The 16,765-nt window shown below is 40.0% G+C and overlaps 1 protein-coding gene across 1 annotated transcript; it reads left to right on the top strand.

Moving 5' to 3' along the window:
* Nucleotides 1–1,853: 1,853 nt before the first annotated feature.
* On the top strand, nucleotides 1,854–14,244 carry LOC124110470 (beta-D-xylosidase 1-like). The gene is made up of 12 exons (XM_046469852.2): nucleotides 1,854–2,345; nucleotides 2,961–3,120; nucleotides 3,784–3,954; nucleotides 6,713–6,804; nucleotides 7,031–7,257; nucleotides 8,111–8,361; nucleotides 8,706–8,928; nucleotides 10,349–10,438; nucleotides 10,856–11,067; nucleotides 11,508–11,708; nucleotides 12,539–12,713; nucleotides 14,075–14,244. Exons 1-12 carry the CDS (start codon nucleotides 2,038–2,040, stop codon nucleotides 14,188–14,190), a joined length of 2,226 nt encoding a protein of 741 aa, XP_046325808.1. The 5' UTR covers nucleotides 1,854–2,037; the 3' UTR covers nucleotides 14,191–14,244.
* Nucleotides 14,245–16,765: the final 2,521 nt, after the last annotated feature.

Below are 16,765 nucleotides of genomic sequence, written 5' to 3'. Positions count from 1 at the left end.
AAAACAACTTTGATCTTGAGTCACATAATACAAACAAAACAACACCATCTCTGGGACAAATGATCGCGCGTGGTGTGATTTAAGCACGTTATTTGATATTATCCATGTTTCTCGACATCAATCGGTATCAGACAAGTTAATGTACAATGACCCATGCTTGCCGTAAAAGGTGAATATGCTTGTCGTAAAAGGCGACTAACGGGATCGGGTGGTCAGGCTCACTGACTTGGTTGATTCATGTCATCGATCCCAATTGCGTGGATCGATGCTCATGATGTTAATCACTGGATTGTCTGGTCCAGACTCGATTATTTACGTACCGCCGTCATATAGCTGGGATATTGCTGAGTGCGGCGTTAAACAACAAACCAACCAACAAACCAGCCAGCGGGTTTGGTTATCGAAAACTGAACTAGCTTGGATAAACTGCAGAATATTTGATCTAAACACAGCCATTGAACAATTGCGATTCCACGAAATGGTATTCGCGTTTCGATCGCATCACTGCAGTGTAAGTACGTGCGCAAGAAGGAGTCTGTTGTACAAAAACGCATTTTAGTTATGGTACAATAGAGAAAAACCTATTCTGTTTTATATTTTGAGGTAATACATTTAGTGGTGTTTAATCAACGATGAACCACCTCAAAATTTAAAACAGAATAGGTTTGTCTCCTAATTAGGAATTAGTTTGTGGGTTGTAACAGAAAACTATTTCAAACGAATGTTGTTTAGAAAGCAATAATACATCATTAAATATCCTTTAACAAGGGTCATTATATGGTGTGAATATACATATTTATAATGTAAGTGTTTGTATATGTAAAGTTTTGCATTCTAGATTACCGTCATACATTAATTTCAATATACCATAAATCTAACCTCACAAGTATATTTTAATACTATTTTTACAACATATCCCCCAAAATTGTTCCATTTTAAACTTCATGCCTAATAAGTATATAACAGGTGCAATACTGCGTCTAAAACCGTTAGGCGAAATAAGGGGCGAGATCAGTGATCCCTAGACACATTTTTGCCACGTATATCTGTAAGAAGAATTATTATTTACAAATAATAAACGTTGTACAAAACAACCTTAGCGTTACGACTGTCGTAAGTCTAAGTTAAGGTATGGGACTTACGTTCATTTTAGCGCTAAGACTGTCTTGTACAACGGAACCCTGGTCACCATTCTGTTCAAAAGACTAGATCAGAGGAAAATCTACTAAACTTGAACTTTTACGCTGCAATTCCTTCACTCGATATTTGAAGTCAATAATCAGCAAGTCACTGGACTGTTACACGTCAAATTGTCAAAGATGACTAAAAAAACACATGTTAGTTGAATGATAAGCCTGCTGTGTTTGGAAACTTGAGGTGGTTTCATTATAGATTAGATATTGCTTATTTTAATTTGGAATCGAGTTCCTTAGCACGAGGTGTCAAATGTATAAATATGATGTATCTAATCTAAAACATATAATCGGTGCTCAAGTGGGTAAATAGGCCAGCTTTTAGGCCTTTCTGAAAAGGGGTCACAGGTAGACAAAAACGTAACAGACATCAAGAAGTGATTCATAACCACCCCTAGGTACATCGGGAGTTTCATCGCAGCCTGTAACGTGAAATCAACATGGGATCTGGTTGGGGTGACAGGCTGTAGACATCGTGACAAAAGACTGCTAGACTAAGTTATTTTTCTGCAAACATTGTCATAGTAATTTTACATCGGTGCTATTACAGATAGTTTGTCTACTGATCTTTGATTGGTGGTGTACTGTCACCTAAGGAGCAATAAATATGTATATACAATCATGAAACTTTGTTCCTTTAAATACTGCCAATGAACCGCCATTGAAACTTTAACGTTGATATTCTTGGCCTCTTTTGACATGATTTATTTCTTACCATACCCTGTCATCCTTTAGGAACATGGTGCTAGAGGTCAGTGTCAAGGTAATGTATGCTGCTTATCTGATAGTTGCTTTGTAGTCTCAGTTCAAACTGGACAGCTGTAAAAAGTAGACAAGTGTTAGCATGTGCGGTGTCCTATATGCATATGTGTTCATCCTCCAATGTCTCCTTGCACTGGGGGATTATCCCTTCAGAAATACATCCCTACCGTGGGATGTGAGGGTAGAGGACCTAGTCGGGCGCCTCACCCTGGAGGAGATGCAAGAACAGATGGCCCGAGGGGGACATGGTAATTTTGGAGGACCTGCTCCCGCTATCCCTCGTCTAGGTATCGGCCCCTACTCCTGGAACACGGAATGTCTGAGGGGAGACGTGGGGGCGGGGAATGCCACATCCTTTCCCCAAGCTCTAGGGTTAGCAGCTGCCTTCAGGTAGGGATCTGATTGGGTGGATTAAATTTTCCATTGATGACCACTTAACACAATTATTGTTTCCATGAAGGAAAGGAAAGAAAAGACGAGTAAAAAGACACAGACCAGCTTTTATACAATGACCTGCTTTTGACTATGCAACAATGAACCGTGTTTGAATTATTTAAAACGTTTTTGTCAGACACCTCATCATAGATAAGACTTTTGTTAAAAGATATTTTAATCAGGAGTCCAATTTCTTAGCCCTTTTGTAATCGCCAGCACACGGTTGCTGTGTGGGTCAGATCGCTGACTTTGTGTGCTGGAGATTAGGTGCCTCAATCTGAGAGTGTGGGTTCGAATCCCAGATGGGATTTAACCCCATATGTACTAGAACTATTTGTGTATGGGGACTATGAATGCCCCTGCAATAACGGATACACGTTCCTAAGTACCTGATGACGCCGTGGAACAGACAGCTTTAAATTCGATGTACAGTGATGTTTCAATTATTGTTTGATGTTTGGCATTTGCCATCTGTGAATGTGTTGCGTGAGCGCGTGTGTCCGTGAGTGCGTGTATAGTCACAAGACACTTTCACAAGACGTGACCATTGCAGGGGTGTATTTTTCACAGCAAGGACCTTATATACCGGGTTGCGGAGGCCACTAGTGTTGAAGTGCGTGCTAAATATAACGACTTCATCAGCAAAAAGCAGTACGGCGACCACAAAGGCATAAGCTGCTTCAGCCCCTTCATGAACATCATGAGGGACCCAAGATGGGGACGAAACCAGGTCACACTCTTTCATCTTTGCATCGTTATAACTATAAGTGTGTAAATATGTTTTATTCAGATGAAATTATGGATGGCCAAGGACATGATTGACTCTGAGATAGCTTTTCAGGATGTTATTTGGTTATTCCGCCGAGATTTTAAAGATGAAACTACAAGAATATTTCCGAAAGAAAGTAAAAGCATGGAGAATGTTCATACAGGTACCGGGAACAAATTAACGAAGTTAACACTTCACAAATAAATAAAGCGCAAGCGAATAAAATAAAGTTCCGAGTTAGTATATGCTAGTCGTAAAAGGCGACTAACGGTATCGGGTGGTCAGGCTCGCTGAGTTGGAAGATGTATGTCATCATATCCCAATTGTGTTGATCGATGCTCATGATATCAATCATTGTCTCGCCAGGCTCAATTATTTACAGATTGCCGTCTTATAGCTGGAATATTGCTGAGTGCGACAAGAAACGAACATAAATGTGTTGCGATCCTTTTATCACTTTAGAATGATGAAAATGCCAAACAGTAAAACCTTGTTACTAAAATTCGATATGGATAATTATATATAATAGTCCCCAGAGGTTCCGGTTTATGAGATGTCAAAGTTTAGCACTCTTTTGCATCGAACTGTTAATGTCATATAAACAAAACTGCTTACTGAAATCAGGAGGTTTTTGGAGAAGATCCGTACATGTCTGGTGTTTTTGCCGCCATGTCTGTGAAAGGCCTGCAAGGTAAAGACTCACGCTTCATCAGAACTAATTCCGGTTGTAAAGTCCTCGACGCCTACGGTGGACCAGACAGCATCCCCGTACCTAGACATAATTTTTCAGCCGTGGTATGTATCATTGTTTTTTACAAACGTCTACTGAAGGGACCACAAAGCTTTATCATATGAAGCGTGTGTTCAATCATGAACACAACGTGAAGTAAAAATGCCATTAAAAAGTCATGCTCCAATTTCGACAGCAAAGTCGATGCTATGCGAAATGTATTATTCTCATTGCCACACGAGACGAGACACATTTGTGATATTTTGTAATAATGTACAGCGCATTCTTTAACCCTACTAAAATATAACATATGTTCCAAGCTAATGAAAACTGAGCGTGTCGTTTGTTTGGCCTTTGTTAGCTGTACGTTGTTTCAGATGTTTCAAGCTAAATATAGTACAGTGACCCTGATATGTATACTATTTATACACTGGATATCTTATCTGTTAAACGAAGACAGTATTACAGGCATTATACACCCCGTCTGACACAAGGATTAATGTCCCGACTCTCTCATTAATGTAACATATAGTGTACACTTTGCAGTAATGACGTTCAACGAGTATCATTGTGGGTAAATATCTTAGGCGATTTTGTTTCATAGATCGGTTCACAAATCCACCGACCATACGTCTCGCAAAACATAGATATCTAGCAACATTTTTTATTGCTGCTACGTTAAACATCAAGGTAACTGCCCCAAATGAAAAAAAGCAAGCATAATGAGTTTATAGATCATCTAAATCTAGATTCAGATCCATATCGGTTCCCGAAACCATCACAAGAACCATAAACTCCAAACATTGCTATTGACTTTAGTGATGATTGCATGCGTGAGTCTTTGAAGGATGCACTCCTACCTGACATCAAACAAGAAAGAGTCACACATTGCGAAAATTAATATTTTGTATTTTGTAATTTTTATCTTATTTTTATTTCGACCACCTACTCTGAAAGTTTGTAGAAAAAATCCATTAACAAGTTTTTTAAAGAAGTGGCCTTACTATTCGACAACTCTATCATTGAATAAAGCTGACAGTCTTGGTAACTTCCTTGATGTATGTGACTGTTTCAAAGATTTATATTAGTGAATGAAGTGTGTAAACGTAATTATATATAATGAGTGAGTGAAGGCAAACGCGACGATGATTTCATTTCATACGAGCACCAGGTAAGGTGTTATAAAACCAAGGTCGAATTGGTTTCAAACACAAACCAGCAACTATGTACAACTAAGAGAACATCCTCAGTTTGAGAACTTTGTATGCTACAAGAAATGGGCCAGTGGGCAGTTTTATGTTACCTGTTCCGATGTGTTCTTAGATGATACCAGGTGTATTCTAGGGGTATAACAGCAAAGTAATTAAGGTGAATGATGTGTGGAAAGTAAACTACAGCGCCTACACATGTTGTCGTTGTACAAAGGCATTGAAAAATGTTCATTGTCATGTCACATGAACACAAGGCCATAAGGTTGGGATGAACTCAGTATCTCGTGTGATCGCCCCGGACAGCAATCACGGTTCTGCATCTCCTCGGTACTGAAGGGATAAGTGAACGAATTCTTTCCTGCGGAATTCTGCGCCATTCTGCTTGTAACGTGTTGGCCAGTTGTGGGAGTGCCTGCGGCGTGTTCTGACGTTGACGTACACAGCGATCGAGTTCATCCCAGAGGTGTTCGATTGGGTTGAGATGTGGAGATCTCGACGGCCAGGGCAAGACGTTGATGTTGGCATTATGAGGGTAGTCTACCGTGACGCGAGCTGTGTGCGGTGGAGCATTGTCCTGTTCAAACAGCTCCCTCTGGCGGTCAATGATTAGAAGAAGGTGAGGTTGAAGAATTTGATTCATGTAGCGATTTGCTGTCAAATTTCCCTGAACCACAACCAAATCAGGTCTCGTGGTGCAGGATATGGTCCCTCACACCATGCCACCGAATTTGTCGTATTCACGTACACAATGTGGGGCAAAACGCTCATTTCGACGAAGATAAACACGTTGTCTTCCATCTCGCCGGTGAAGAAGAAATCGTGACTCATCGCTAAACCACCATCGTCTCCAGTTTGTCAAATTCCAAGGCATTAAGGTATGGCACCAACGCAAGCGTCGCTGTCGATGGATCTGTTGCCAAACAGGGACGATAACTGGTCTTCTGGGTCGGATTCCAACCTCGCGATGATGGTTCCTGACAGTCTGGTCCGATATCCTCCTCAAACCGGGGATGCGATAACGTAGGTGGAGCAGTCGAATGTAGCGATCCTGTGCAGAGGTGGTAACTCTTGGTCGGCCGGTTGTCGAACGGTCTGCAGTGGAATTGAACTGTGTGTATCGGGCCCGAAGGCGGTAAATGGTGCTGTGGTGGACGTTGAAGTGGCGTGGAACAGAAGACTGCTATTCCCCTCTTTGGATACGTCCTGTGGCGATGTTCCGATCGGCAGCGCTGAGTCTCGGCATTTTCGTACTTGAAAAGTGTTGACAATTGAATGACAAATTATTAGCTTATGCTTGCCTTTTTATAGCCACTCCCACGAGTTACGAATGCCATAACTTGCAAGTGCATTTTGCTTTGCTGTTTTCCTCCATGACATCTTTGAATAAGTGTAAAAACAATGCCGCGTAAGACATTGCAAATCGACAATGCCTGCGTTTTGACCCACCGTTTGTCGAATATCGGGCCACCAACATTTTCAAATAACATATCCAATTTTTATACCAGATTTTTTTTGGTAGTCAGATTCAATGAACTACGTACTAGCTGTACGTTTCTTTTTTGAAGAGTGTATATTAAGTTGACAGAATTGTATCTGCCTTCTCTTTGTATAGGTATCAGTACGAGACTGGCGTACAACATTCCTGCCAGCGTTTCGTGCCTGCGTCAAGGCTGGGACTTACAACATCATGTGCAGCTACAACAGGTGCAACACTGCTCCGGATACTGCTGTACCTTAAGTCACAAGAAAATGAAATAATTAAAACTACAAATGTCACAACTAAACTTTGTATCACAACATTAATGATATTTGTGCTACAGTTTCTATAATCTTCATTAATTATAATTAATCATATTCCTTGGTGTACACTAGCCAAGTGGTGAATGGAAGTATCAGTGAATGTGTTGAAGAAGGGGGTCCTATGTTTTAGCTTCAACGGCACGCCAGCATGTGCCAACGCCCTGCTCCTGACAGATGTTCTCAGGAACGAATGGAACTTCACTGGCTACGTCGTCAGCGACCAAGGAGCCATAGAGAGAATAAAGACAACACACCACTACCTAGACAACGGAGTAGACATAGCTGCAGCATCGGTGAACGCTGGTGTTAATCTGGAATTATCTGAGAATCTTCCTCATCCCTACTTCTCCCTAATCAGTAGGTAGAAGTTCCGCCTTGTATAATCGTAACTGTTTCGGGATTTTATTTCCAGTTGCACGTATTTCAAAGTACATATACTGTTTGATAATGTATCAAATATACCACATTTCAAAATATTGAGACTACCTTTTAACAATAATACGCACTGTTCAGTTGCGTTCGTCTCTTGATTTGATTGATGAAGACCACTGTGCATCCCTGGATTTACATGGGTGTATTCAAGAATGTGACCTGTCGAATGCGACCCGAATCCCCAACCAGGATTGAAATTGAGAAATATTTTCTATCCGGTGTCGGTCTTAGACGCATGTATAAGAAAAAGGATTGTCGTTACAAATAGATGTGGGTAAAATAGTTTATGATTTATACAGAAATATACAGAAATGTTGTTGTGGACACTCGCGTTTCGGATTATGCATCGACTTTGGATCAGTTAATTTTTTTCCTTTTCCTATCTACTTTGGAGGAATTGTGACATTGTGGTTACAAAATACAACAGGAAATAACTTAGAAATACAATGTCATTGTCTTATGTCTGGTTGCTGAAAACGTCTAGTAAAGAGAATAGTCCCTCACAGTTTTGAATACTTTATTGAGCGTAAACACAGACAAAAAAATTGTCTTTGCAAATGTATTTTCTAACAAGAATTATAGAGCCAAGCAGTGCACTAGTGTAGCCGTCCATGGCACAAACTGATTAAGAGGTCATCGATAGGACCGGGCTCCTGCAATGTGGAATAGACTCATTTCAGCAATCACTTCATTACACAGTGTTCTGTCCATATCTGTACATGTATCAACCTACATGACAACGACACTTCTGCATAAGCTCCAACCCCTCTGTCAACAGCTGAAGCAGTTAAACAAGGCAAGCTGACGGAAGATTTGATTCGGGAGAGAGTGAAACCATTGTTTTATACCAGAATGAGGCTTGGAGAGTTTGATCCACCGGAAACGAACCCGTACACTAAGCTGAACATGTCTGTCATCGAGAGTGAGGCCCATAGAGCCCTGGCAGTTGAAGCAGCGATGAAATCCTATGTCTTGCTGAAGAACGCGAACAACTTCCTCCCTTTGACAAAGAAATATAATTCTATTGGGGTAAGGTCTTGTATGCGGTATACATGTATGTATATGCCTGACACAATCTTTCTTTTCTTACAGTGGGCAGAACAAATACGTGTGATCAGCTAAAAGTTCCAGTGTGAAATATCAAAAGGATCAGTGCCTTTGGATTGAATATTCACCAGTACATCAATGAATGCGAAATTTTGCTGTACTTTTTACAATGAAAGGGCCATGGGTTTTACCTTATTTGCAAAAATATTTTGTTACAGTATTACATTCTGATGGTCAAATCATAATTTGTTACAATATATTCAGAACTGTTTTGTCATTTTCCCAAAGATATTATATCATTAACCGTAATTCCTATTCTCTTTGAGGTGGTTGGTCCAATCGCCAACGACAAAATCAACATATTTGGCGACTACGCCCCCGACTCTGATCCCCGGTTTACCATGACTGCCCTGGATGGCATCAAACAGTTGTCCTCAAATGTCCAATATGGCGCTGGCTGCTCAAACACTTCCTGCACGAACTACAACTCTTCCTCTGTTCAAGAAGCTGTGTCTGGGAAAGACTTAGTGTTCATCTGCCTGGGAACGGGTATGCCGCAGAGCCAGTATCATGTCTTTCTTTGACGATTGTCTTTATTATAATAAAAACCGCAATGCAATTAGTATATTTTAAACTACATTTGTAATATGCCGAGGATCTGACAGTCAGTTGCTCCATATAGCTTTGCTGCATATCTGAAGACAGGATTCCATGGCAGTTTATACAGTTGTTTAAATACACTTGTTGGTCGCTGTAATCTATCTGTAATAATTGCTTTATTTTAGATGAATACCTATTTAGGAATAGATAACTCTAGTCAATAAATTGTCGAAGTGCAACCTTCACTTTAACTTGCCTACTGTGACAGATTCACATGAATGTGAACATTATCTATTTTCTTGTATTTTGTTTACAGGATTTCACCTCATGCCTTATTTCCGATCCTAATTTCTTTTGCAAACTACCTTTCAAATTTTTCTGGGTGCCGTTGTACAAAACAACCTTTACTAAGGTTGAACTTAGTTACTAAGGTTAATCATAAGGTAACCTTATCAAAACGTTACGCCCGTTGCACAAAACTACCTTTGGACGACCTTAACTTGGACAGGATACTTAGCGGCAACCTTAAACTAAGGTTGAACTCTTTAGTGTGGGAGACTCAATTATGCCCGTAGTTACGGTTGAGAGTTATCTCCCCTGCTCGCATCTGCAGACGACTAATATTGCTACTTCAACATGACACAGCCGTCTACCAGTGCACAGAAACGGTGTCGGCAATCAAACTTTACATCAAGTGAGCTGACACTCTTGGCCGATGAAGTCAAGTGTCGCAGCCATGTTTTATTCGGCGCATTTTCTTCAACAATCACCAATCAATCCCAAATGAGGGAGTGGGATGCAATAGCCGCAAAGTAAGTTTTACCATACATTCAACCTTGCTGATGCAGCATCGTTACTTTGTAAATGAGATCAAATTTGTGTATCTATCATTCCTCACACATCAACAAGAAAGTAGCCATGTTGAAATTCAATAAAGTATCAACCTTAGCTGGCTAAGGTTGGGTCTGACCAACCTTACAATTTTCACCTTAACTAAGGCTACCTTAGCGTAAGGTAGTTTCATGCAACTGGGGGTCAACCTTTTAAAGGCCTAAGGTTAACACTAAGGATATAAGGTAACCTTAGCGCTAAGGTTGTTTTGTACAATGGCACCCTGGTCTACAACTTGTCAATATATCAGAATGCTACCATTTTCTCAAAAAAGTCTCACTAAACGTCCACGAACAAGTAGGATATTTCCCAGATATTTTCAATAACTCTAAAAATCTCAGAAAATAAAGGTAAACAGCATGGCAATATTTGTATAACATATTTGATCTACCACTTACCTATCTAAAATCAATGTTTGTCCTTCGTCATGTTACGCATCCCAAGTTTTAATAATTACACTATGAATCCATATTGCAAGGGCAAGAGATCGAAAGTGAAGCACGTGACAGACCAGATATTGAACTTCCTTCAGGACAAGCCGAACTATTACTAGATTCACTCAAATTCAGTAAGTGTTATCATGTTTTACCAGCAATAAATGGGCATGCTGGAAGTTGAAATATAATGTTGTAAAATAGAGATAACGTTGTTCTTGTCCTTCATTCACAGGAACCAATTGCATGTTTCGAAGCTGAGACCGAACCATATCATTTCCTGAAATCGTTCTGAACAACCTTTGTGGGGCATTTTGAGCATATAATGAGCGTATTTTCATTATTATGATACTTTAATGTTTTGCATTCACAAAAAGGGAAAACCTTATCTGTACACGAACATTTTAGCAATATCCAATATTGTGTTGATATAGCTCAATATTATACTGTACAAAGCTTTACAGGATGTTTTTATCTGTTTTACAGTGTGAAATAAAGTGAAAACTATCAACGTACAATTGCCATGAATATATCACTCCTGATTCTTACAGGCGCAAATACGCCAATCGTCCTTCTGCTGTTCAATGCCGGGCCTCTGAACATTACCATGGCGGATGCCAATCCACAGGTTGCCGCCATCTTGGAATGTTTCTTCCCTGCTCAGGCTACAGGAGAAGCTCTGCGCCGTGTGCTCACCATGGATGGGCCGGGCTCTGTTCCCGCTGCCAGACTGCCCTACACATGGCCTAAGAGCCTTGATGGAGTGAGTAAAATTTCAGTTTCTGGACTGTTGACCGTGTTACATTAACACTGTCAATATGCTGCCTCCGCCCAAAGGTTCCAGCACTGGTCATCAACGTGAATACCTGACAGTTTCACCCAGACACACATTATGATTAGTTTTACCAAAATAAAAAAGTAAGTTCATTATCTACCAAAATTTGGCAAAGGTGCCTGAGGCGTCCTCGTCAGAATTTTGTCCAAAGTATCTCAGGTAATCAGGCGCTGCGATATGGCTGATTTCTTCTCATTGTACGAGATAGCATGGGTCGTTTCTAATTCTTTCAGGCACTAATTTTCTCAGATCGTGACTAGTTTATTTGGGGATAATCGTTTTGGGGTTACATGATGTTAAAGAACATTTAATCAGTTCACCAATATTCCCCTCAATGGCAATCTTAAGCTCAAGTCGATTCATTACAGTTTCCAGCCATGACAAATTACTCGATGGCTGGGCGAACGTACAGATACTACGAGGACGAGCCATTGTACCCTTTCGGCTATGGCCTCTCCTACACCCAGTTCTCCTACTCCAAACTACAGTACCCCAACACCATACAGGCAGGGCAAGATGTCGAGGTCTCCGTTCTCCTGGAGAACATAGGGAAACATGAGGGTGACGAGGTCAGTAGGATCCACTTGAGTCTTATCTTTAGTGTAATGTATTATAACAAGACCAAGAGGCTATTACATCCATTTATGTTAACCCTCCATGATGTGATTTGTATTGAAATTCACATCTATTATACAAGACCAAGGGGAAAACCTACCACCTAACTCATTGTTTATGAATAGTTGAGGGGTTCTCTCAAAACTGATGCACCTTCTCGTTACATATAAATTAAGAACAGCTACAGGATGCATGAAAGAAAAGTCATTTCCAGAGGGTTAGTCCCTCCAACACCATCGCATGTTATCTGCTTCAGAAATCAAATAAAGATGAGTCCACGGTTAGAATTCCTCAAAAACAAAAGGCAACACTCCTCTTTTCATAAAAAGTTGCTGAGAAATACTGAGCGGTTGTTGCGTTATACTTCTGGGCAGACAGACAGAACAGCCGGAGAAACGCATGAGCCCTTCACTGCACAAGCCCAGAATCAGGATCAGTAGACTTCAATTCAACTCAAAACTGATTGGGTTTTCGTGATATCTTGAGCGCCTCCGTGGTCATGTGGAAAGAATGACAGACGGAAGGGGAAATGTCCGCATCATACCAAAAGCCGTAAAAAGATGGTACGCGCGCGCGCACGCACGCACATTTGCTTCTTGAACGCGACATTATCTCCATTTCACCTCACCGCATGTAATATTCGGGTTTGTAGACTAACACTTACATACGTGCTGCTGTTTGACATTTATTTTAAAGACTTCGAGATGCGTGAGTCGATGATATGGTCATGTGTCGAGAAACAATTGTGAATGGTTACTATTTAGTAAATTGTTCTCTTTTGCAGGTTGTTCAGATGTATATATCCTGGGACAACGCCAATGTGACAGTTCCACAGCGACAGTTGGTAGCCTTCGAACGTGTCACCATTGCTGCCAAAGGCCTCCAAGCAGTTCACATGACGGTGTCAGCAGAGAGCATGGCTGTCTGGGTGGACGACTCGGGGTGGGTGATAGAACCAGGTGAGTGATACATGTACATTGTATGTTTAATCTCAACTTAAGATCGCTTTTGGGATGAGTAGTTTCCATCGTTCCTTGATACCTACATTAAATACTGGATTGTGAATAGTCCGCTATAGACTTATGGAAAACATGTTACAACATGGTTTTTCTGACGACCGTATTACAATAAAAGAAAATATTTATTCAGAAGCCCTTATTTCGCTTAACGCGTCCATTTTGGCAATTTCAAATACTAAACATATTATCTTTCCAGTTGATGAATAATGTGTTGCGGTTTCAGCAAGTGTGGCAATATATTTCAGGTGTAAAACCTGACAAACAAATACTTATGATGACACTTCCTTTGGGACAAAACATTACGGAAGTCGCCTAATGTCTTCTAGATTTGTTTGGATAATGTTAACAGTCTCAGTGAAGCGGTTCAAGTGTTATGGTGAACATAAAGGTTTGAACATATAAAGCAAACATATGATCATATTAAAAGCGATCTCAACGGATCCCTCAATCGCCCTTTCAACCTACTGAAAATGTTAGGTTCAACCGATGCGTTTGCGTTTGTTTTGTTATTGTGTCATAGGAGAATGGAGACAAACCAACTGTATTTTCAAACTTCGATTCGAAACCTCTTTTTTTCAAAATACGAAACCGCAGAGCTATTGCGATTGGTTTCGAATGAAATTTACAGCACTCTAAACACGATCGTCAATTTCCGCTTGAAACTGACCTCAGACGTCAGTCGTAGCCATTGTAAGCTGGGACTGTATTTGACCTCGCCAGCACATGACCGTCCCGTGATGTAAACGTGCTAGGTTTAGTCGACAGTAACTGGAATGTTACACTTTTACAACATCCACGACAATTGTGTTCGTCCATCATTAAGGCATCTTAGTACCTAAATATGTTTGGGTTCGCGTTCCAAATTCACTCCAGCATATATTTTATCAAATTGACTGTTTGTAGTTCAATTCAAGCCATGTTCACTCTTCAGCAGGTACACTCGTGCTTTTGTGTACAGTCGACGTGTTGGAACTATCTTTTCAAAAAGTCGTTGTGTACAAGTATCTTTTGTACAAGACTATATTAAGGACAATACTTCTAAATACGTAACTACGTATACGCATACACATGTATAAGACTAACGAACATTGAACACAGATGGACAGTTAACGCAAGAAATGTGTGGTGGAGGCCTGTTTACTGAACGGGGACAAGTTGTCCCATGTCCTACATTCACAGCCACTTCTTTTCTGCAGCTTCTGAAAAGGGAGAAGTTGGCCGAGATTTACAGGTATCAAATGTTTACATTGAAAATATTTTGGGTTTATCTTCTCATTAACCATCACGATAATCCTCTTCAGGGAACATCCGGATGTTTGTTGGTGGACAGCAGCCAAATCAACAAAAGTCAGCAGCATCAAGAGTGTTGGAGGGTGGATTCAAAGTCGAGGGATCCAAGTACCTTGGCGTGTATTAAGACTGATTATCTTTTTATTAATTAATAAAATGTGCCTTGTTGCAAAAACAGTAATTATACCTCCGTTATCTATTTCACACAAACATACGTAATGTCCAGTAGGGCAATAGGCTAGTGTACAAGTGTCATTTCGTAAAATCTCAAATTTGCTGGCGTGGACAAGGCGTCCGACCACTGATCAAAAGGTCCGTTTTTCTAATCCCATCACGGGACTCGGAAATCTTATGACTTTTAGGATAATTACAGGATAACGAAAATAACATAATTATATATCTAGCATCAGGAACAGGTCGTTATGAACATAATAGGAATACAAAATACGGATGATGCTAAGAGATTCCATAGAGGAAATAATACTGAAAACATTGATGCAAGTTATTGTGTTATTACTTTCAAACGTACATACATGACACATTAACCCACGTCATCTGCAGTATATTAAAGTGAATTATGAACACTTGTTCACTGAATTAAGTCCAGAATCACCGTGTTACTACAGCAAGTGTGACATTCCACCTGGCACCTCCCAACCATGCAAATCTACATTTTAATATTTAACTTTCTACATTTAAAACAACGAATATACTTGTTTCATGAGACCACCCTTTGATCTTGCACCATCAGTAAATAAAAACAATAGCGTATGTTGGATTATTATATGTCGTCATGTACGCACGTTGTTTTATATTGTCCATGTTTGTCGACAAATATATGGGACAACTTAACATACCATGAACTCGGGTCGAAGACCGCGATCATAGGTTTGGTCCTGACAACGCAAGGTTAATAAATGGACAAATGTGGGATCGAACCTACGACCAGCGGGTTTGGCAGCTAAAAAAAACTTAATGACTAGTGTGGCGCCTCAGAAGGCTTGGACACATTTACCACCAAAATATACATATTTGATTCTAATATATCAGGAATACGTTTGTTGGTTGTAAAAGAATGCTGTTTCAAACGAATGTATTGTAGAACGCAAAACTACTAAATTTAGCAAGTATCGGTATTATGTTATATATACATCGGTGTTAATATAAATGTAATGAACTTATTTGTATTTGTAAAGTTTTACATTCTAGATTACCTTTGTACGTTGATTTCAATATTCGATAAGTCAAACTTCACAAGTATATTTTTTTTATATATTTAATTTGATATCTTCAAAAAAAATTAAAATAATGCCTTAAGCATCTACAGAAGAATCTGTCTGGCTATATGTTTGTTTTCTGTGGTTTGTAGGTATCAGTACGAGACTGACGTATATCGAGTGTTTCTTTAACCATTAAGCTAAATAAGAGGCGAGAAGAAGCATCCGTCAGTGATCCCTAGACACGTTATAGTTACGGATATGTGTAAGAAGAATTATTATTTACATCTATATACTACAATAGTTCTGGCTACCATTCTGTTCAAAAGAGTTGTGTTATGTCTATAATGTCTATAATAATAATAATAAAAATAATAATAATAATAACACTATATATATAATATTAATAATAATACTTGTATTACTCAAGTCTTTAATGAATTGCTGGTCAACTCAACTTGAGATGTATTCGCAGGGGCAGGTGGTGACCTTGGAACCCATTTCTTAGAAGAGGAATATTTCAGGGCGATTCTTTCAGTCTTTCAGTCCTTTGCTTTTCCTTTAAGCTTTGTGCTTAGCAAAGAGGAAGGTTATCACCCTTGACCCCCTCAGCACAGATCCCAACTTATTGCCAATGGAGGATCCACAGTCAAAGAACAGATTCTCCTTGTCGAGTCCTTTTCTAACGATATCAGCATGTCCTTTGGTTACGGCAAATGCAACATTCTTCATCTGAAACGTGGCAACGCAGAAGAGGGAGGGTCAGTCAGTTTACTTGGAAAAGGAGTTATTGACAATCTCGTGGAAGGTCAGGCCTACACGCACTTAGGGATGCAGATTAGGGACAAACTCAGAATGCCCATATCAAAACTTCGGGCAGAGTACAAATGTAGACTAAAGAAAATATGGTTAAAGCCACAAATACTTATGCCATACCTGCCCTTTCGTATTCTGTTGTTGGTGTTGTTGACTGAACGAGACAAGAAATTCGGGGTATTAACACCCTCACTCGAAGAATCATATCAGACAATAGATTCCATCACCCCCGCTCTTCCCTAAATCGTTTTTACTTACCAATTCTAATGGGAGGGCGTGGTTTGATTAACGTGAAGGTTTTTCATGATAGTATTGTATTGTGTTCTTTTGCACACATTTATTTTTCTGATGATCCTCTTGTGAAGCATGTCAAGACTCATGATGAAAACAAGGCATTCCACAGTTTTCTTAAACGAGCCAATGATGTTGGACATGATCTCAATGTCAGTGTCGATCTTGTTGATGGACGGTTACAGAAATGAGTGTCAACAAAGCGAAGTGCCATATCAAATCGGCAAAGACTCAGTTTTTCAAGGAGAGGCTGTCTGAACGACCACTGCATCGTGTGTATATGCAGTGTGTTCAGAAGTTCAGCAACCCTACAGAGTTTGGATGAAGTCGGCTGGCCTGAAAAGCGAAACAGAAGTCTTTCTGTTTGCTGTTCAGGCC

The sequence above is a fragment of the Haliotis rufescens genome, unplaced genomic scaffold (genome assembly GCF_023055435.1).
Source record: "Haliotis rufescens isolate VD_foot unplaced genomic scaffold, xgHalRufe1.0.p SCAF_5, whole genome shotgun sequence".
Classification (NCBI taxonomy): Eukaryota; Metazoa; Mollusca; class Gastropoda; order Lepetellida; family Haliotidae; genus Haliotis; species Haliotis rufescens.
Note: the sequence above shows the minus strand (reverse complement) of the source record. Positions and strands in the feature narration are given on the sequence as shown.